The 22,429-nt window shown below is 35.2% G+C and overlaps 1 protein-coding gene across 1 annotated transcript; it reads right to left on the reverse strand.

Moving 5' to 3' along the window:
- Positions 1 to 19,439: 19,439 nt before the first annotated feature.
- On the reverse strand, positions 19,440 to 21,842 carry LOC116129140. The gene is made up of 3 exons (XM_031414896.1): positions 21,768 to 21,842; positions 20,027 to 20,437; positions 19,440 to 19,913 (listed from the first exon to the last, which is right to left on the reverse strand). Exons 1-3 carry the CDS (start codon positions 21,840 to 21,842, stop codon positions 19,440 to 19,442), a joined length of 960 nt encoding a protein of 319 aa, XP_031270756.1.
- Positions 21,843 to 22,429: the final 587 nt, after the last annotated feature.

Here is a 22,429-nt window from a genome sequence, read left to right on the forward strand (position 1 = left end):
TGCTGTTACAAATGATTGGGACATTCAACAAATTGATGTCAACAATGCCTTCCTAAATGGTGTTCTAAATGAAACTGTTCACATGAAACAACCTCTTGGTTTTGAAGATAAGTCTCAGCCTTCATTTGTTTGCAAGCTTCATAAAGCTCTCCATGGCCTTAAGCAAGTCCCAAGAGCCTGGTTCGACAAACGGAAACATGCTCTTCAGCTCAAAGGCTTTCACAATGTTGTTTCAGATTCCAGCTTGTTTGTGCTTAAACAATCTTCTAGTATTATCTATGTTCTTGTTTATGTGGATGACATTCTAATAACAGGTTCAGATTCTTCATACATTACCACTCTAGTGTAGAATCTAAATTCTGATTTTGCATTAAAGACTCTTGGCTCTTTAAAGTAATTCCTTGGATTGGAGACAAGTAGAACTTCCTCGGGCATCCACTTAAAGCAAACAAAATATGCTACTGATCTTCTCACTAAGACCAGAATGTTGGAGTCTAATAGTTGTCCCACACTAATGGCTACAGGTGTCAAGTTATTCCCTAGTGACAGCCCACTATTTGATAACCCAAGTTTGTATAGAAGTACCATAGGAGCTCTTCAGTATTTAACCTTAACTAGACCTGATATTAGCTTTACTGTAAACAAGCTAAGTAAGTTTCTTCAAGCTCCAACTGAACATCAATGGCAAGCCTACAAAAGAGTACTTAGATATGTCAAAGGTACACTGAATTATGGGTTAAAATTCAGACCAGCCTGCTCATTATCTGTGGAATGCTATGCTGTGCAAATTGGGCTAGTAGTGTGGAAGATAGACGTTCCACTAGTGGTTACTGCATTTATATAGGACCCAATCTCATCCAATGGAATTCCTGAAAGCACAATGTGGTAGCCCGCTCCTCCACTGAAGCAGAATATAAAGCTTTAGCTCAAACTGCTACAGAAGTGGCTTGGCTTAATAGCATGTTCTCTGAGTTAGGATTACCCATCCATCATTTACCCATTGTTTGGTGTGACAATGTTAGTGCAGGAGCTTTAGCTGCAAATCCTGTTTTCCATGCTAGAACCAAACATATTGAAATAGATGCCCATTATATTAGAGAGCATGTGTTAGCCAAGAAAATTGCTATTCAATATGTCCCTATTAAACTGTAGATTGCAGATCTCCTCACCAAAGCACTGCCTACAACCCAGTTTGCAACTCTAAGGGCTAAACTGAATGTTCAAATTGATGATGTTCATGAGTAAGATAATGTCTCAGTTACTTCTTCTTCAACTCATCAGTAATTTACCATGATGTGGAATTCAAAATGTGTTGTGTTTTGGAATTATTTTTTTTGTTCTGAAGATGGTTGAAATCTGGTTAAGATGGTTGTATTCTGGACTTACTAAAGTTCTGAAGTTTCTGTGTTGTGTTTTGGAATTATTTTCTTTTCTGAAGATGGTTTTGGAATTATTTTTTGTTCTGAAGATGGTTGAAATCTGGTTAAGATGGTTATCTTCTGGACTTACTAAAGTTCTAAACTTTCTATGTTGTGTTCTGGATTTTTTTTTTTTTTTTTGTTCTGAAGATGGTTGAAATCTGGTGAAGAAGGTTGTATTCTAGACTAACTGAAGTTCTAAAGTTTTTTTTTTTTTTTGTCAAACTGATGGTAATTGTGAAATTGATGTTATTGGTTGTGTACTGTCAACCTAATGGTTGCTAGGAAATTCTTGTTCTAAAGCTTACTGCAGATGTGTTATATTTTGTCAAGCTGATAGTTACTGAAGATGTGTTGTATTCTGTCAAACTGATGAAGATGTGGTGTTTTCTGTCAAGCCGATAGTTGGTGTAGACTAGTGTGTTCTGTCAAACGGATGGTTTCTGGAGATTGATTATGTTATTGCATGCCTGTGGCTGTACTTGAGCTCTGGTGAGGGTGTTGCTATGACTGAGCCTTGTCGTTTCTGAAGCTCTGATTCAACAGGAAAAGTTACTGTTGTGAGAAGCTCTGGTTTAGCAGGAAAAATTATTGGTTTCTGAAGCTTTGGTTAAGCAGGAAATGTTATTGTTGTGTGCTAGTTCAACTATGGAAATTATGCAGGAAATTGTGCTCTATGAATTATGCAGTATGCATTTGCAGGAAATTATGCAGGAAATTGTGCAGGAAATGGTGCTCTGTGAATTATGCTGTATGCATTTGCAGGAAACTATGCAGGAAATGGTGCTCTGTGAATTATGCAGTATGCATTTGTAGGAAATTATGCAGGAAATGGTGCTCTGGGAATTATGCAGTATGCATTACTCAGTTTTTCATTTGGATGTGACACAGGCAGTTTTTTTTTTCTTCTTTGGCTCCAAGTGTTCTTACTGAAATACCAGGTGTTATCATGAGAAATTATCATAAGCTACGTGGCCTTGTTTGAGAGAGCATGTTAATCATAGAGCAATTGGAAATAGGATTAGTCCATACAGTTCTGTTTGAGAGGGAATGTTAGTCATAAAGCATAAACGGTGTCGTTTTAAGTTTGTGCTAATGTTTTAATATGTGCCAAAGCACTATCGTTTTGTAAAGAGTAAAGTTGTATAAAAGGGAAGTATCATCCCTAACAGTATTCAATTGTTCAGTTAAGAAGAAAAACTCCTTTTTGGTTCTCTCAATTACTTTCTCAGATCTGTTTCTTTTTCGCACATTTCTCTCAAAATCCACCCGTTTATGCTTTATGACTAACAGTATGTACGCAGGATGAATTTTATGGCACTACTATATTCAATCAAAGTTTCTCATTGTTATAAGTTACTCTAAAGAAATCATAAAAAAGAAGGGTTCCCTAGGCTCTATGAGAATCCTTAAGAAAGATTCAAATGTGAAATTCAATAGAAAAATTAATATAATTAATGTTACATGTTGTTGCCTTTCTCTTCCATGGGACTGTCCCTCAATCTCCAAAATCATACAAAATTTCACCGTGTAAACTTATGGGAATAAAAAATACATAAACTACAAGTCATTGGAATGTTTTAAGTAGGCATTAAACTTTAGAAAATGATATCTTGGATAAGTACGTACTTCCATTTTAATGATACATTATGTATTTTTAACACATTTGGCAAAGTCAAATGCTTTTCGTCGTTAATTAAAACATTGCAATAAATCATAAATTTGTCTCTCTCCCTTAGTTTATATATTTTCTTTTTACCTTTTGCCTAATAAATTCTTCCTTGCATGGTCAAGATTTGAAGAAAAAAAGTTTGAATCCTGTTTTTTAGAAATATAATTATGAATACATAATCATCTCACCTATATGCTCATATAAATATCTTGTGACACATAACATTATTTTATTTTAATTAATGATATTTTTTAACTTCGGCTCTGAAGAACCCAGTCATCAGAACATGCGTATAATTAATGCTTATTTGTTTATTTATCATTTATATTGCTGACTAAGAATTCAAAAAGGATCATTATACACTATATTCGTAAACTCGATCCTTAATTTCCAAAAAAAAAAGTCAACTTTTTGGATAATCCAATCTCAAACCGCAATTATATATTGACTTCGTCCTAATTGTAATTGACCTTTGTTAATTAATTGTAGAATGCTATGAGCCAGTATAATATCGCTAGGATCCCTGACCTTTAAAAACTGAACCCCCTCCCCCTCCCCTGTTAATTTTCCACGTTTATATTTATTTATATGTTAAATAACAATTTATACTTTATTTGTGATGTTATAACACATGTATTTAAGGGTAAATGTGTAAAATTTCACAGTTTATGGTTTTCTTTTATTAGTTGACAAGAATCGAGAGACATGTCCGTTATTTCAAAAACTTCATATGCAATTGTTACTTTAAAAAGAAAAATCTAAAATACTAGAGAGGTAGTGAGGTGCTACGTTATCCAGAAAGGGGGCTGTGGAAAACTTTGATGATTTATGAAAACCTTTTTGTTTTGAGTGATGATATTTATCAAACTAGTAAGATGGAAGTACACAGTAACAATTTGAGGTGTTGATCAGTTATTAAATGTAAGCAATACTTTGTTTTCTAAATCAAGAGGCAATTCATTATAATAATATTAATTTGATTTTTAGCTGTTTCTATCCGAGAAGGTCTCTCTGATAGTTATGTATATTATTTTTTCCTTGATTAATAAGTCAGACTAGATTAAGAACAGCCTCGATTTTATATTAACTTGTAGTAGTCTCCATGTAAGACAAAGTCATTTGTTGTCATTTGTTTCCATTTGTCATGTAATTGCTGCCTCCTCCTAATCTCATCCTTTGTTAGAACTCAAGTCCAAGTGAGAACCCAACCCAAAAGACCGGCCTGATAGGTGTGAGAGCTCCTAGGCTTAAGTACCACACTTGGTGGATGAGAGATCCTGATGTGTGATGTGGGATCTTAACATTACACCACCCCTTCAAGAGCTGACATCCATGACAGGACAACTTTTACTCTATCGACACTGACCCGACGGTAGCCATTTCCCCCTTTGGGTGGCTTCACTCACTTATCAGTTATTTGATGCAACACCTTCTCCCAAAGAGAGCACACTACACCTTAATCTAGCCTATAGGTAGCCCGTTCCGCAGCCCAACTCTCAATGAAAAGCACCAATGTTAGAACTCAAGCCCAAGGGAGAGTCCAACCCAAAAGACCGGTCTGATAGGTGGGTGAATGATTTTGGAATCAAGAAGCAAGAAAAAGGAAAAATGAGAAGAGAGAAGAAATTCTAGAAAACCAATTATAATTTTTCCACTGAACTGAACTAACTCAATACAAAGGTAACTGACTTGTTTTTATACATCAAGCCATAACATCAAAACGGTAGTGTTTTGATGTCTAAGAAAACTACTTTTACTTTTTACAAAGTGCACCCTATATTAACTTATACAACCTTACAAAGTGCACCCTACATTAACTTCTACAACCTCATCGTATTATACTAATATTTCCCCTTAAACTAGACATAGTAATGTGCCAATATACATCAATATTTCCCTGTAAGCTGAACCTCATTTCTTTTACATCAATATTTCCCTATAAGCTAAACCTCAATTCTTTTACAGTCTTCAGCATGTATCACAACAATTACTATAAGACGAATTTGCAAATGTTCCAAATTCTCCAGTAAATCTTCATAAAAAAACACTAGAACAATTCTTTATGATTCCAGCAAATCTTTCATCAAAAAACTCCAGCAAACCAAAAGGAAAACTAACAGACTCTTCAGCAAAAACTCCAGGGACTGTCAAAATCTTCAGCAGAAGACTCTAGGGACTCCAGAAAAACTAACAGACTCTTCAGCAAAAAGACTCTAGGGACTTATCAAGAGCAGTCAATGTTTCCACAATCATAATGAAACTTAACAGGATCTTCATCTTCAATAAGCAAACTAATGTCTTTAAGAAGATTGTTATCTAATTCATTATCAACTGTAGCAATTACCTTTAACTTGGCTCGGAGAGTTTGAAACCTAAAACTTGGAAGTGCCTTGGTCAGAATATCTGCAACTTGATATTCTGTACCAACATATTGAACACATAGCTTCTTCTCTGCAGCTAACTCCCCGACATAATGCACATATATTTCAATGTGCTTAGTGCGTGCATAGAAAACATGATTCGAAGAAAGAGCACCAACACTCATATTGTCACACCATAAAACAGGAGTATTGTTAATAGTTATATCAAGTTCTTGAAACAAGTGTTGAATCCAAACCAATTCAGTGGATGCTTGACTAAGAGCCCTATACTCAGCCTTTGTTGAGGATAAAGAGACAACCTTCTGCTTTCTAGAAACCCATTGGACAAGTTTCCCACCAAGGAAGATACTATACCCATTGGTTGATCGTCTATCACTTACATCACTGGCCCAGTTTGCATCAACATATCCTTCAAGGATGAATTTTGAGTTTTTCTGAAAAATCAGTCCATGTGAGAGAGTTCCTTTGATATAGCGAAGAACTCTCTTACAAGTAGTCCAATGTGCAATGGTGGGAGACTGGAGAAATTGACTCAGACGATTAACAGAGAAAGCCAAATCAGGCCTGGAAAGAGTAAGGTACTATAACCCACCTACAATGCTACGGTAGAGTGAAGGTTGATCATAAAAGGCATTATCTTCCTTCCCTAGTTTCACTCCTGTCGCCATTGGGGTATTGCAAGGTTTGCAATCAAACATACCAGCTCTAATCAACAAGTCCTGAGCATACTTAGACTGAGTAAGGTGTAATCCTGACTCATTGCGATTAACCTCAAAACCAAGGAAATATTGCAGCACACAAAGATGTTTAAGAGAAAACTGTTTGTTCAAGTCTTGAATAATATGAGAAATAAGATCAGGATCAGTACCAGTTATGAGGATATCATCAACGTATACTAATAGATATATCATTTGATGGGCTCTCTTGTAGAAGAAAAGGCTAGTGTCAGATATAGAATTTGTGAATCCCCAACAAACTAATGCATGTTTCAATTTGTCAAACCAAGCTCTAGGAGCTTGTTTTAGTCCATACAAGGCTTTATGCAACTTGCACACATGTTTAGGATAGGTTAAATCAGCAAAACCTTTTGGTTGTACCATGAATACAGTCTATGTTAGTTCTCCATTGAGGAAGACATTATTAATGTCGATTTGTTGGATATCCCACTGATTATGGATAGCTAAGGACAGTATGATTCTAATGGTGGCTGGTTTCACAACTGGAGAAAATGTGTCAAAGTAATCCAAGCCTGGTGTTTGCTGAAAACCTTTAGCCACCAGCCTTGCTTTATATTTTAATAATGTCCCATCAGCTTTAAGTTTGGTCTTAAAGACCCATTTGCACCCAACTACGTTCATGTCCGATGTATGAGGAACCAATTCCCAGGTATTGTTTCTCAAAAGTGCCTAAAATTCACCACTCATTGCTGCTTTCCACTCGAGTATTTGCAAAGCTTCAGAAGCTATTTTTGGCTCAGGCAAAATATGACAAGTAGAAAGAAAAGTGATGAGAATGCAAAATGTCATATTTACCCCCCTTAATGTCTAGTATTTTATACTTATTTGTTGCCTAAATGTACTCATTATTATTCTATTTTAATTTAGGATGCAAATGGAGGCTTTAAATGCAAAACGGAACTAATTAGTTGAATTCGGACAGTTTTGACATCACTTCGTAATCTGGGCATAACTCTCTCATCCAAGCTCTGATTGAGATGATTCAAAATGCTGTGGAACTCTAAGAAAGAGATATACAATTTCATGTTTTGAGTTTGGAGAGATACTCGCTTCATCAAGGTTGTAATCGGCCTTGAAGTTGACACACCTGCACTACTGACATTCTGGAACATTCCACCTTGTCATGCAATTCAAATAGGCAGTTTATTATTGGAAGATTTGAAGACCTGTTGCACGCAAGTTACAGCTGGACACACCACTTTCCTATTTTATTTTAGGACTTTATTTTATTTTCAATTAATCAGAATCAGATTAGGATAAATGTTATTTTAGGGTATTAAAATATTTTTAGGAGATTTAGTAGAATTCAAATACTTGAATTAGATATCTTTAAGAGGAGAGAGAGATCGAATTTAGGGGGATTACACACGCCTCGCTTTCTCTTTTCTGGGATTTTTCTCTTTTAGAGTTTTGGATTATGACCATGAGTGGCTAAAACTTTTATAACTTGGTCGAAGGAAACTGAGGCCTCGGAATCAATAAAACTGTGAGATCTAATCTGTTTTTTCTAGTGTTCAATATATGTTTTGAGTATTGGATGTTATTCTATGCCTATTTTCATGATTTTTTCATTTAATTACTAGGAGGCCTACTAGTTTATTATTTGTTGCAATCCACTGCTAAGTTAGATATCAAATCCGTAATTGTTTGATCCTTCTAACTTGTGAGTAATTAGGGTTTAAGAATTTGCTGCATCAAGAATTATTAAATCTTAAGAAGAACATTCAACTAAATTAAATACAATTGCTTGTGTTTGTGTTGTTCAGCTTCATCGATTTCTTTAACCCTTAAGGCTACTACTAGATTAAATCTTTAACGCTTGTCTAGGGTTGTTTAGTAGTAAGATTAATTAGATCGCTTGTTTCCTAATTAACTACAACTAAGGAGAGATAGGAAAATAGTTTCAACGGTGAATACTCAAAGCATGAATTGATTTATTTTTGCATTGATGATCAGTTGTAAAATTCATGGTGGATGTTGACTTAGACCAAGGTTTGTTATTTTGATTGGTAATTTAATTTGAATTGTTTTTCACTGAAATTGTTTCTGTTTTACTGAAACCCCCTCAACCTTGTTCACGTAACATAAAACTCGGCTAGACACTCTTTGTGGGAATGATCCTTACTCACACTACTACATGTGTTTTTAGGTTTTAGTCTTGCTTGCCTACGATAGCACACCAAAAAGCCTACCCCATATATGCTTGAGAGTAACTCTTCGAACGATTAATCAACGGGTGGCAATTATTGGTAGCTAGTGATGGTTTAGATATGGGCAGAACTACCTCTAACTGGATACCAGTAGGATGAATAGAGAGATACAGATATGAGGACACATTTGCATCAGGCTGAAAGATTGAGTTCAGACCTGCTGAGGAAGAGGTAGGACTGGGAGAAGTAACAGGTACATCGCCAGTATCTATATGAGGCATTATTGGAGTTGTTGCAGAAGGCTGTGCTACATTTTCGGCTGGCAGAAGTGAGTTGGGGACCAAGTGAATTGAAGTATTCATGTCTATATTTGGTTGGGCTAATTTTGTGGACTGGGAAGTTGAGACAGGAGCTAAATTTATGAAAGAGTTAACTGGAACATGATGAGCAGAATCACCAACTGGAGCAGAGTGAATACCTGCTACTAAAGAGTCAAAACAATGAGAGAAATCCCAAGTGGAAGAAACTCCTTTTGAATTTAGTGCTGATGTCAGTCCTTCAAAATCAGTATCTTTAAAAAAATTGCACTTAAAACCATATTTGAAAGGAAAATCATCCTTATTGAATTTCGCTTATTTGGCAATATAAAGTTTGTTGGAAGAAGATAATTAAGCATTTGTAGCCTTTGTGGGATGAACTATATCCTAGAAATACACACTTTTCAGTGTGATAGGAAAACTTGTTTTTCTAATAAGGCCGAATATATGGATAACAGCAGCTTCCAAACACCTTAAAATCACTGTAATTTGGCTCTTGCTTAAACAATGTTTGAAATGGAGAAATGTGGGCAGTAGAAGAGGAAGGCAGTCTCTTAACAATGAAGGTTGCTGTAGAAAAAGCTTGCAACCAAAAGCAAAGGGGCATGGCAGTGTGAGCTAGCAGGGTTAACACAAATTTAGTAATGGTTCGATGTTTCCTTTCCACTCTTCCGTTTGGTTGGTGCAAATAAGGGTAGGGATGTCTAAAAGCAATCCCATGGGCTTGAAGATAACCTGCAAATGGTCTAAATTCTCCTCCCCAATTTGTTTGTAAGCTCTTCAATTTAACTTCAAATTGCCTTTCAACAAGTCTATGAAAATGTGTAAATATAGTGAAAGCTTCAGACTTTAGTTTTAAGGGATAGATCCACATGTATCTGCTAAAGTCATTAACAAATAACATGTAATACTTGAAGCCTTCAGAGGAACAAACTGGTGTAGGACCCCATACGTCAGAATAAACTAATTCTAGAGGACCTTTAGCGTGAGAATGTGATAAAGGAAAAGTAGCCTGTTGTATTTTACCGAATTGGCAAGCTTCAAAAACGGTATTTTATTCCCAAATGAGCCACATACATTCATTGTATCCATTACACGTTTCAAGTTCTTCTCATGTGGATGCCCCAATCTAGCATGCCACAGCTTAGTAATTCTAACTTTTACATCAGAGTCATCTGTTGGCATACAATTAGCTTGACTAACTAATGCTCCAAGACTATCACTAATACTACCAACTTCCTTATTACAAACTGAAGAGCAGGTTCCAGTACTAGCATACAACTTATTTTCTATACCACAATCTGATGAAACAACAACACCAGCAGATGCTTTATTGTAGTCAGAGGAAGATGGAGATACACTTTTCTGAGTAGAGAAGGAAAATGAATACAGAACCAATAGTAGGGATTGCTATTTGCAATTGGTATAGTCCATCTTTTAGAGAACCTTGTAGTAAAACAGCCTTGGTGACCTTATCCTTTATGAGACAACGATCGCAATGAAATTCAACAATGACACCATTATCTCTAGTGATCTGAGATATACTTAATAATTTTTTTGCAATATGAGGTACACACAACATTTTCTTAAGATATAATACTCTAGGACAAGTGGTAGAGGGTAAAAGAGACTCACCTGTGTGAGTGACAGGAACATGCTGACCATTTCCAACCTGAACTTGAGATCCACCATGATAATTATCCTTGATGAGTAGGTTGTTAGCATCAGAAGTCATATGATTGGTGGCACCTGAATCAACATACCATGTTTGGTCAACGACAGTTTGAGGAGAAGCAACATGCACATTTTGTGAGGAAATTATCGATGACCCTTCTCCCTGAAATGATGCTAAGGTTGGACCAGGAAAAGTGTTAACAGAAACTCCAGTAGGTGAACTTGAGTGTGGTGACTGAGATGTTCCACCTAAATTAGAGTTGTTAGTTAGGCTCTAGTAGAAAGTGTTTAGTGTTGGTTGTCCTACCATAATTCTGGCCATTAGAGCTTGAGCTTCATGAGTAGATGAATTTGGAAAGTGGCCTTGTGATCCTACTAGATTAGCTACTCTAGTATTGATAAAACCAGCAGATGTTCCAGTGTTTCCAGTGTTGGCAAAACCTTGGAAACCATGGTCAAATCTATAATAACATTAGAGTGTAGAGTGCCTTCCTTTGCCACAGACCTGACATATAAGGCGTGGTCGAAAATGACCCCGTCCTCTGCTTCTACCCCTCATTCCTTGAGGATTGTACATGAACATAGTGGAAGGAATGAACTTATTGAAGTTATCTGTAGTTGGAAGAAACTGATTCTGATGAGGCATATTGTAGTCAGGTCTATAACTTGTCTGATTTGCATTACTTGCTCCAAAAGAGGGATTATTGAAAAATTGGTGTTGCGCAGTGGTAGGGAACTGTTGAGTCTGTAAAGCAAAATTGTTCATAGCCAGAGTATTGAAGATTTTTTACTGTTCAGTGGTGAGGTTAGTTTCAGGCATAACCAAAGTTTTATTTTGCGGGATATTGGAAGTGTCATTAGAGCTTTGTTTTGCAGCTATCAACGCTGAAGCTAATTGTTCATGAAAGTTTCCAAATGAATTATGCTGTCTCTCCAAACGAATTTCATGCTAGTGGAGTAAAAATTGGGCTTCTTGTAATGTTATTTCACTGCTATTTGACACCACTACATAGTACTAAACTCCCAAACCATCCAGAATATAAAGTAATAACTCTTAATCACTTATATGCACACCACTTGAAATTAATTCATCTCCTAGTTCCTTCCTCTTTAAGACATACTCGTTTATACTACAAGAGTCTTTCTTAGTATTTTGCAACATATTTCTGAGGTGCAATGTTCTAGGTTNGAGTTGGCAAGCTTCACAAAAAAGCATTTTATTCCCAAAAAAGCCTCATATATTCATTGTATCCATTACATGTTTCAAGTTCTTCTCATGTGAATGCCCCAATCTAGCATGCCATAGCTTAGTAAATCTAACTTTTACATCATATTCATTTGTTGGCATACAGTGAGCTTGACTAACTAATGCTCCAAGAACATTATTACTAACAGCTTCCTTATTACAAACTAAAGAACAAGTAGCAGTACTAGCAAAAGGCTTATTCTCTATACTACGAACTAATGAAATAGTAGCACCACCAGATGCCTTATTTTTTTGTACTATGAATTGAAGAAACTGCAGCACCAGAAGATGTCTTATTGCAGTCAGAGGAAGATGAAATACACCTTTATGAGTAGAGGAGGAAACGAATGCAGAACCAGCAGTAGGGAGTGAAATTTACAACTGGGATAGCCAATCTTTTAGAGAGCCTTGTAGTAAAACAACCTTGGTGACCTTATCCTTTATGAGACAACGATCACAATGAAATTCCATAATAACCCCATTATCTCTAATGATCTGAGATATACTTAATAAATTTTTCACAATATGAGGTACACACAGCATTTTCTTAAGATATAATACCCTAGGACAAGTGGTAGAAGGTAAAAGAGACTCACCTATGTGAGTGACGAGAGCATTCTGACCATTTCCAACTTGAAATTAAATCCTCCATGATAATTGTCCTTGAGGAGCAAGTTGTTAGCATCAGAGGTCATGTGATTGGTGGCACCTGAATCTAGTATACATACCATGTCTGGTCAGCAACAGTTTAAGGAGAGGTAATAGGCACATTCTATGAAGAAATTGTCAAGGATCCTTCTCCCTGAAATGAAGTTGAGGTTGGACTAGGAAAGATATTGGCAGAAACTTTAGTAGTTTGACTTAAGTGTGGCAGCTAAGATGTCCCAACAAAGCCAAAGTTGTTAGTTGGACTCCAGTAGATAGAGTTTAGTGTTGGTTGGCCTGCCATAATTCTGGCCATTAGAGCTTGAGCTTCATTAGTAGATGAATTTTGAAAAATGGCCATGTGACCCCACTTGATTAGCTACTCTAGTATTGACAAAACCAGCAGGTGTTCCAGTGTTGATAAAGCCTTGAATACCATGGTCGAATTTGTGATAGCATTAGAGTGCAGAGTGCCTTCCTTTGCCATAGACCTGACATATGAAGCGTGGTCGAAAGTGACCTTGTCCTCTGCCTCGACCCTTCATCCCTTGAGGATTGTACATGAACATAACAGAAGGAAGTAACTAACTAGAGTTATCTATAGTTGGAAGAAATTGATTCTGATAAGGCAGATTGTAATCAGGTCTGAAACTTGTCTAACTTACGTTACTTGCCCCAAAAGAGGGAGTATTGAAAGTCTGGTGTTGTGGAGTGGTAGGAAACTGTTGAGACTGTAAAGCAAAGTTGTTCATAGCCAAAGTATTGAACATTTTCGACTGATCAGTGGTGAGGTTAGTTTCAAGCATAACCAAAGTTTTATTTTGCGGGATACCAGAAGTTTCATTAGAGCTTTCTTTTATAGCTATCAACGCTGAAGCTAACTATTCATGAAAGTTCCTAAATAAATTATGTTGTCTCTCCAAACGAATTTCATGCTTATGGAGTAAAAATTGGGCTTCTTGTAGTGTTGTTTCACTATTATTTTCCACAAGGCTTGCCACCATCGCATCATATTCAGCTTCCAAACCATCTAGGAGATAGAGTAATAATTCTTCATCACTTATATGCACACCACTTGAAATTAATTCTTCTCCTAGTTCTTTCATCTTCAAGACATACTTGCTTATACTACGGGACTCTTTCTTAGTACTTTGCAACATATTTCTAAGGTGCAATGCTCTAGCTTTTGTTATCGACTGAAAATGTAACTCTAACAGGTTCCATATTTCATAGGAGGTGCTACACTTAGCTACATGATGAAACATGGATTCAGACATAGAGGATAGAAACCAACTTACACTACAACAAAAACGGCTTTTAGCTATGATTTTGTTAGCGATGATTTCAAAATTCGTCGCCAAAGGTAACTATTAGCGACGAAATATGAAATTGGTTGCCAATAGTTTCGCAAACTTTCTAATCCTTGCACGAGACGTGTAATAACTGCTTCATACTAGGTTACTCATAGAAATACATAAATTAAAATGCATTTATATTAGCAAAAGTAAATGGGCCCGAAATTTTCTTTTAATACATATAATCATTCTTTATACAAAGTAAGGTATCATTTGTAAAAGTTATCAAAAACAGTGGACAGTGTAGCTATTGCTCCTCGCTGGCCAACGCCCATCCGACCGCTTCCTCACCTAGATCCTACAAACACAAAGATAAACAATGGGGTGAGCACAAAATAATGCTCAGTAAGTAAATCCTCTACTCGTCTATCCCCGTAACTCTTTCTCTTAATTCTTTCCTTACACTCTTCTCCTCTCATTTATTTTCTTTTTCTGTTTCTCTTCACATAGCTCTTTTCTATTAAATTTGTTGTATGTCACAGCCTCATTTACCGGCAGGCACGGCTGAGTGGATATCACAAAGCACCCACCACTCTTTGTGACTTTACTCATTTTGTTCCTCTCTTCCTTCTATATTTCTCATTCTTTCTCACTTGAATGTCACAGCTCATCTTACCGGAGGCACGGCCGGGTGGAGTTACCAAGCACCAACCCACTCTTCGTGACTTCTAGGTGGAGTTCACTAAGCACCAACCCATTCTTCATAACTTCCGGGTGGAGTTCACAAAGCACCAACCCGTTCTTAGATTTTTCTCATTCTCTTACTTTTAGAGTAGCCCATCACAAAGTTCTCTACTCTTCTCAAACTACTTCTCAATGCACAATTAATGCATAAGGAGGTCTGCTGTTCATTAAGTTTACTTACTTATATGCACTTTGAAATGCACAAAGCAATATTGCATCAAGATAGTCATTCTGCCAGGTCATACTCAAGAAGACATAACTTGAGTTTACACATTGATTCATACGGTTTTAGTCTCGTTTTAAAGCTTGAGACAGGCTACAACTTTTATGTTTTGGTCTAAACCCAGTTCATAGTTGTAAGATGCCCAAAAATCACTTAGAAAGTCAGGCTGTGTGACAGGGCAGTTTGGTAACATGTTTTCACTTAGGCATTTCATCAAACATTAGTTGTGCACAACAAACCCTGATTCATATCATTCTATTATTTCTAAAAGCATCCAAAATGAGAGAAAAACTCTCTTGTAGCATCACATGCTACATGGCAAACACACTCCCAAAATTTCTCCAATTCTTCCAATTTCAACCCATCAAAATCATCACATATACTTCTCATATTAAATATATCCAACAATAAGCATAATACATCATACATCTCACTAATTTCTCAATAATCACAACTATGCATATATAAAATAAATCTCTACTCACTGAATTCTTAAATTTAGCTTGAGTTGGATTTTGAGTGGAATTTACTTACCTTGTGCTTGAGTAGTCTCTCAAACTCTCTACTTTCTTGGATTCCAATCTTCTCTTAACCTAAGCAAACTTCATAAGAACTCAACCTTTACACAATAAATCATGATAAAGAGTATGAATCCTTACCTTTTGATGCCTTGAATCAAAACCCTATGAAAATCTACTCAAAAGCCCTCAAATTCCTTGGAAAAGTGAATGAAAATTTGAGAGAAAAAGGAGGAGGAGTGTGGGGGTGGTATGAACGAAATAAGGGTTTGAAACCCTTAACATTTTAGTTTATAAACTCACTTTCTCATTTTGCCCTTACTCTTTCCTAAAAATTCCATCTTTGTCCCTTAGAAGGCAATTCCATCTTTGTCCCTTAGTCAATTACCAAAATGCCTTCACTTTTATTGAATTCTCTATGATTTTCTATCACTTTTCACTCCCCAAAAAAACAACTAGTTTTGAGAGAAAAGAATATTTTACCCTTAATGCAAATTTAAGGCATTTTCTTCAAATTCTCTTAAAATAATTCTAACAAAATTTAACTAAGGGCTATACAACATAATTTAAATCATGTACCTCAATGTTGGCTGTTACAAGATGGCAGGAAGCAAATTGGCGATGGACTTAGCGACAACATAATTCCTCATACAATGTTTTTCCTGATGAAAATAAAAAAAGCGATGCCCAAGTTGTTTCGCGACGTAACTATATGTCACCGTGGATACTTTTAAGAGCCGAAAGTAATGCAAAACGTAGCCAAAAGTATTTAGCAAAGCAAATGCATGGTGCCATAAAATGCTTTTGGCGACGAACATATATAAAGCGACGCCAACGAAGTTTAGCTACACAACAAAAGGCCCGTCGTAATACATTTTTGGCGACCAAAATACAAAAAGCAAAGCAGAATCCATTTGGCTACGCAACAAATTGTGCATCGGGAAACGTTTTGGCGATGAAAATATAAAAAATGACGCAAAATCCATTTAGCAACGCAACAAATTATGCGTCGGGAAACGTGTTTGGCAACGAAAATATAAACAACGATGTAAAATCCATCTAGCTATGCAATAAATTGTGCGTCAGGAATGGTTTTTTGCGACGAAAATATAAAAAAATGACGCAAAATCCATTTGGCTACGCAACAAATTGTTCGTTGGGAAACGTTTTTGGCAACGAAAATATAAAAAACGACACAAAATTCATCTGGCTATGCAACAAATTGTTCAGTGAGAAACGTTTTTGGCGACGCAAATATAAAAAACAATGCAAAAAACGTATTGCGACGCAATCTCTGTTTTGTCGTGAAAAAATTTTGGTGTCGATTTTCTTAAAATCATTGCCATTAGTTTGTTAGAATTTAATTTTTAATATAATTTTATATTTATATGACAATAATTGAAAACTTAAAACTAATCAGTAATTAATAAAAGAAATCAAAATTATTATTATTATTATTTATTTTGTATTGTTTTTCAGGTTTCCACTGTTGGCAGCTTAAGTTTTGTACTTGTTTGTTGCTGTTTAAAATTATTATTATTTATTATTGTTATTGTTATTAGGTTATTGTTAGTATTATTTTTTTATTTTATTATAATAAATTTATAACATTATTTAATATTTATATTTAAATATTAAATATTAAATTTAGTACATTAAATTAATAATATAAAGCAAACAAATCAAAATTAATGCACAAAGAAAAATCATATCACAATTATGCAAATTAAATTTAGATGACAATAATAAATATTATTAATTCTCAATATCATCTTCAACTTATACATCTTCACTTTCATCACTCCTCTCATTTTCACTATCATCATTTATGAAACTATTATCATCATCACTAACTCTACTACTTGGCTCCACAAATTGAACAATCTCTAGTTCCACATCCACCCTATGAAGTTCTTCTTGTTCCTTAACTTCTGCATCAATATGAAAACTAAATTCATATGAATTATTGGCTTGATATGCATCATGCATTGTCGATTGATCTTCCACAATGTTATCAGGAATGTCGTACAAATGCCTATGTTGCACCTTCTATATAACTTTCCAACTGACCCCTAGCTTAGGATCATCGATGTAGAAAACTTGTTTAGCTTGATATGCTAACACATAAGGATCATTGGCATACCATTTGTGACTCACATTGATGCTTGTAAAGTGAAAATCCCTTCACACCCATTTTTTTTAGGGTCAGTGTCAAACCAAGTGCATTTAAACAAAATCACACTTCTGCCATAAATATAATTCACTTCAACAACTGAATCAAGAATTCCATAAAATTCCATCCTCTCATCATCATCACCACCACCATTATCATCATCTTCAAGTTCCTCATACACTAAAACACTTTTGGGTTGTGAGTCGATCATCACGATCTTTCACAGTGAATCGTACTCCATCAACAATACAAGCACTATATTTAGACACTCGTCTATCAGGCTTACACACTAATTAATACAAATCATCAGTAGCCTCAACTGCTCCTTGAGAACGTAACACTTTCATCTACCAAACAAAAAAAAAATGATTAAAATATATGATCAATATAAAAGTTGAAAACCATAAAAAAAAAATAATAATAATAAGATCCAAAATGTTCGACAACTTACCCGATGTTCAAGCCAGTCAGGAAACTTTTTTTGTTGCCTTTTCAATATTTCCACCTCTGAAATATTAGTGCCTTCACTTTCTTTTGCTAATTCAAGCATGTGCTCACTAAACATTTTTTCATAAGATACAACAAAAGATTAAACAAAGTTAGAACATATCATATAAAATGACAAAATAAAAACCTCACAAAAACAAAAAATTCATAAGGTTAGCAAAAATATCACTTACTCTAAATAATCACGCAATTCGACACAATTATTAAGAATGTACCAATGTATTTTATCAACTTCTGCTTGTGGTAACTGCAGTAGTTGCCTCCCACCATATGGACTAACTTTATGCTTGAAAATAGATGCATCACACACTTTGTCATTGTCATCAAAATTACGCTCTAGTCGGTTGAATTTAGTCTCAATATCATGAAGATACATAGAACAGAATGTCAATGACTCATTAACAATGTATGCCTCGGCAATAGAGCCTTTGGGTCTTGCTTTATTCTTTACATAAGATTTATAAGTTCCTAAAGCCCTTTCAATTGGATACATCCATCGAAATCCAACTGGTCCTGCAAGTCTTGCCTCACGTGGTAAATGAACAGCTACATCAACCATGATATCAAAAAAGGCCGATGGAAAATTCCTTTCTAATTTACAAAGTATTAACACGATATGTTCCTCCAACTTGTGCAACATATCCTTTGTAATTGACGTGGTGAAAATTTGTTTAAAAAAACAAGATAACTCCACCAGTGCAGCATAAATGTCACATGGCAAAAATTTCCTAATGGCAATGGGAAGTTCGTTGAAGTAAAACATGACAATCGTGACTTTTAAGTGATCCAAGTTTACCATCTTTAACACTTACATTTTTTGATATGTTAGCTGCATAACCATCAGGAAATTTAATTGTCTTAAGAAAGTTACAAAAGTCTTTTCTTTCTTGTAGTGTCAAAGTGTATGTTGCACGTGGTTTAATGTATCTATCACCAATTTTCACCAAATGCAATTCCTTCCTCATGTTCATATCTTGCAAATCCATTCGAGCTTTATCAGTATCCTTTGATTTTCCATCAATGCACAAAATTGTCCCAACAACATTATCACAAATATTTTTCTCCACATGCATGACATCTATATTATGTCGTACTTTTAAAGAGGACCAATATTCCAATTCGAAGAAAATACTTTTTTTCGTCCAATTCAATTCTGCTGGTGTACGTTTTTGCTTTCTATCTTGATTACTTGGGTTCTTTCCCAATTTCACCATCTCAACACTTCTTAATTGATTCAGAATATCGACCCCTGATAACTCCCTCGGTGCCGCTCTAGTTTCTAGTTTATTATTGTGTAGTCGATTTCGTCTCCATGCATGCCCAGAATGTAAAAATCATCGATGATCTATATAACATATCTTACTTCTCAACCACGTAGATGAAGTCTTCTTGTTACATACTGGACATGCCATATAACCTTTAGTGCTCCAACCCGATAAATTTCCATATGCTGGAAAGTTGTTAATTATCCATAAGAGAGCAACATGCATCTGAAAACTCTTGCCAATTGAAAAATCAAATGTCAACGCACCAACCGACCATAACTCTTTGAGTTCTTCAATTAATGGATGTAAAAACACTTCAATTTCTCTACCAGGTGATTATGGCCCTGGTATAAGAAGATACGTTATCAAGTATGGCTCTTTAATACATTTCCACGGTGGTAGATTATAGGGTACAAGAATAACTGGCCACATGCTATACGAATTAGACATATTACCAAAAGGATTAAAACCATCTTAAGCAAGTCCCAATCGAACATTTCGTGCATCACTAGCAAATGATGGATATAACCTATCAACCTTTTTCCACTCCTTCCCATCAGCTGGATGTCGAAGCATACCATCATTAACTCGCTTCTCAGTATGCCACCACATATCAACCGATGTATGCCTCGACATAAATAATCTCTGCAATCTCAGCTTCAATGGAAAGTATCTAAGTACTTTATGTGGTATCTTTTTCCCAATGCCATTATTCATCTTATAACGAGATTCATCACATACATGACAATTTTCCAATTTCTCATTTTCTTTCCAAAACAATGCACAATCATATTTGCACGCATGAATCTTTTCACATCCAAGTCCCAGGTCATGTAACATCCTCTTAACACCATAGGTGTTTTTTGGCAAACTTGAACCTTTTGGTAGTACCTCATTCAACAGTGTAAGCAACATATCAAGTGACTTGTTGCTCCAAATGTTGAGATCCTTCAAATGCATTAGCCTAACCACAAAAGTTAAAGCAGATAATTTACAACCCAGATACAACTTCTTCCCTGCCTCACTGTATAAATGATCAAAAGGTTCATGCTCATTGTTACTATTTCCTCATCAACTGCATCTGCTTCTACATTCATGTTATCGTGGTTGAAACTAATGGAGGTAGCAGGGCGACAAACGTCACTTAACACATTTAACATATCATCATTAATGTCTACACCATTAGAAGTTGGTTGGTCTATGTCAGTAGAATGCATCAGATTGGTTGACCCTTCAAATAGACTATCTTCATGAAAAATCCAATTTTCATATGTCCTTGAAAATTCATTCATAAAAAGATGTTTCTTAACAACACTGATTGACTTAAAGAAGGCATTAAGACACTTACGACACGGACAATGTGTGTTCCCATCACTATCAACATGATTTCGAGCAATTTCAATAAATGTGCGCACACCGTTGGCATATTCAATTGACAATCTATTAGGATGATGAATCCAACTCTTATCCATCTACATCATACAATTAGAAAGATTATCAATTATCCACCATACATAGAGAACAAACTTGATCAACTTGATTAGAAAATATAAGACACGAAACAGAATAAACATTTGCATATTGGGGGACAAGACTGAAATAATATTTGGGGAATTTAAAAAACAATAAAGACATCTAATAATACTGATTTAAATTAATTAATGTTTAATTCCTACTGGAGGAAATTTATTAAGTTATTATCTAATCCACCATTGAAAGATACAAGATATAAACAAAAGCTAGCTTATTTTGTATGATAAGACTTCTGTTTATTTTGTGTAATACCAGCATTTATAATGTACTACAAGAACTTTTTTTTTTTTTTTGGTGACTTTTCCAAAGGGAGATTCACACTAGTCTACTTCTGCATATTTTCATGTATATACTATTCAATTAATGCCATTTTCAGTTTTTTTTATTGCTAAAATTACTATATTCCTGACAGAAATAGAAAAAAAAAAAAAAAAAGGGCAAACAGTACTCCATCAGAATCAAGCAATTCTAAACATTTTGTGCATATACAAGACATAGCTCCACATTCAAATCTAAACATCTAAAACTTTGTATGCATATATCTCAACCATTTTAATTGATAGAGTTTTCAAAGTGAAAATACATAACCAGATGTTCGTCAAGCTCTCAAAATATATGAAGAAAATGTAGCATAAAAATCTAACCCAAGAACCCCGCTAACCCAACCAACAAGAGAACAAATAGAAAAAGCCAAAAACCATACCATAAATATACATATATGAGAAAGAAATTTTATACACAGGGAGAGAGATTGAAGTTTCCTACTAGTGAAGTTTGGTCGATTTGTGCAGAGAAGAGTGAAGGTTGCACTATTGCAGAGAAGAGATTGAAGTTTTGTGCGTTAATGACAAAGCAATTTCATACATTGGGAGAGAGGCATATAGCAAAAGGGTTTTTAGCGGAAGAAGGGTTTTTAGCAAAGGAAAGCTTGACTGGATTTCTGCCCCAAAACGGTGTAGTAGCATGTTTTGTAAATGCCAAGTGGATTCATTAAGAAAACCATTATTCTATTTAGATTAGGAAAATGATTATTATTGGATCCAACCAAAATATAGGATAATTTAATAATTTAAAAACTAATTATATTTATACCATTATTTTAAATAATTTAAATTATATTTCTACTATTTTTTTAAATAATTTATTGTATTTCAAATATATTGTAACACTATTTTAAAGCTATTGTAATTTATCATAATGCCTATATTACTCGTGACAAAATAACATTTGATAAAATTAATTTATGAAACGCATATCATCATCACTAACTCTACTACTTGGCTCAACAAATTGAACAGCCTCTAGTTCCACATCCACTCTACGAAGTTCTTTGATCTTGTTCATTAACTTTCGCATCAATATCAAAACTAAATTCATCTAAATTACGCTCTAGTCGGTTGAATTTGGTTTCAATATCATAAAGATACATAAAACATAATATGAACTCATTAATTCTTTACATAAGATTTATAAGTTCTTAAAGTCCTTTCAATTGGATACATCCATTGAAATCCAGCTAAAATTGTCAAGGTTTTAAAAGGAAGACTGAATGGCATCCTATCTCCGACAAGTGAAATTCGAGATTAAGGAGTTCAAATCCTTCACTGTTCTTCAGATCCCAAGGTAGAAGAAGTCATTGGCCGACGCTCTAGCTCACCTAGCCTTTACAATGAACCAAGAGAAGACTAATTCAATACCTGTTAAGTTCCTCCCAAGTCCCAAGTCCAAGCATCTCTGCTCTACAGGAACCAGTCTTAGTGACGAGTTAGAGATACGACTTGATGGATGCAATAATTGCCTACCTGAAGGGAAAAATGAAGCCAGAACACTTTGCGCAAAATCAGCTCGATACATGCTCATCAATGACAAATTGTATAAGCGTGGGTTCAATTCACCATTATTGCGGTGTGTTGACCATAAAGATGCAGACT

Source organism: Pistacia vera, unplaced genomic scaffold (genome assembly GCF_008641045.1).
Source record: "Pistacia vera cultivar Batoury unplaced genomic scaffold, PisVer_v2 Contig208, whole genome shotgun sequence".
In the NCBI taxonomy this organism is placed as follows: Eukaryota; Viridiplantae; Streptophyta; class Magnoliopsida; order Sapindales; family Anacardiaceae; genus Pistacia; species Pistacia vera.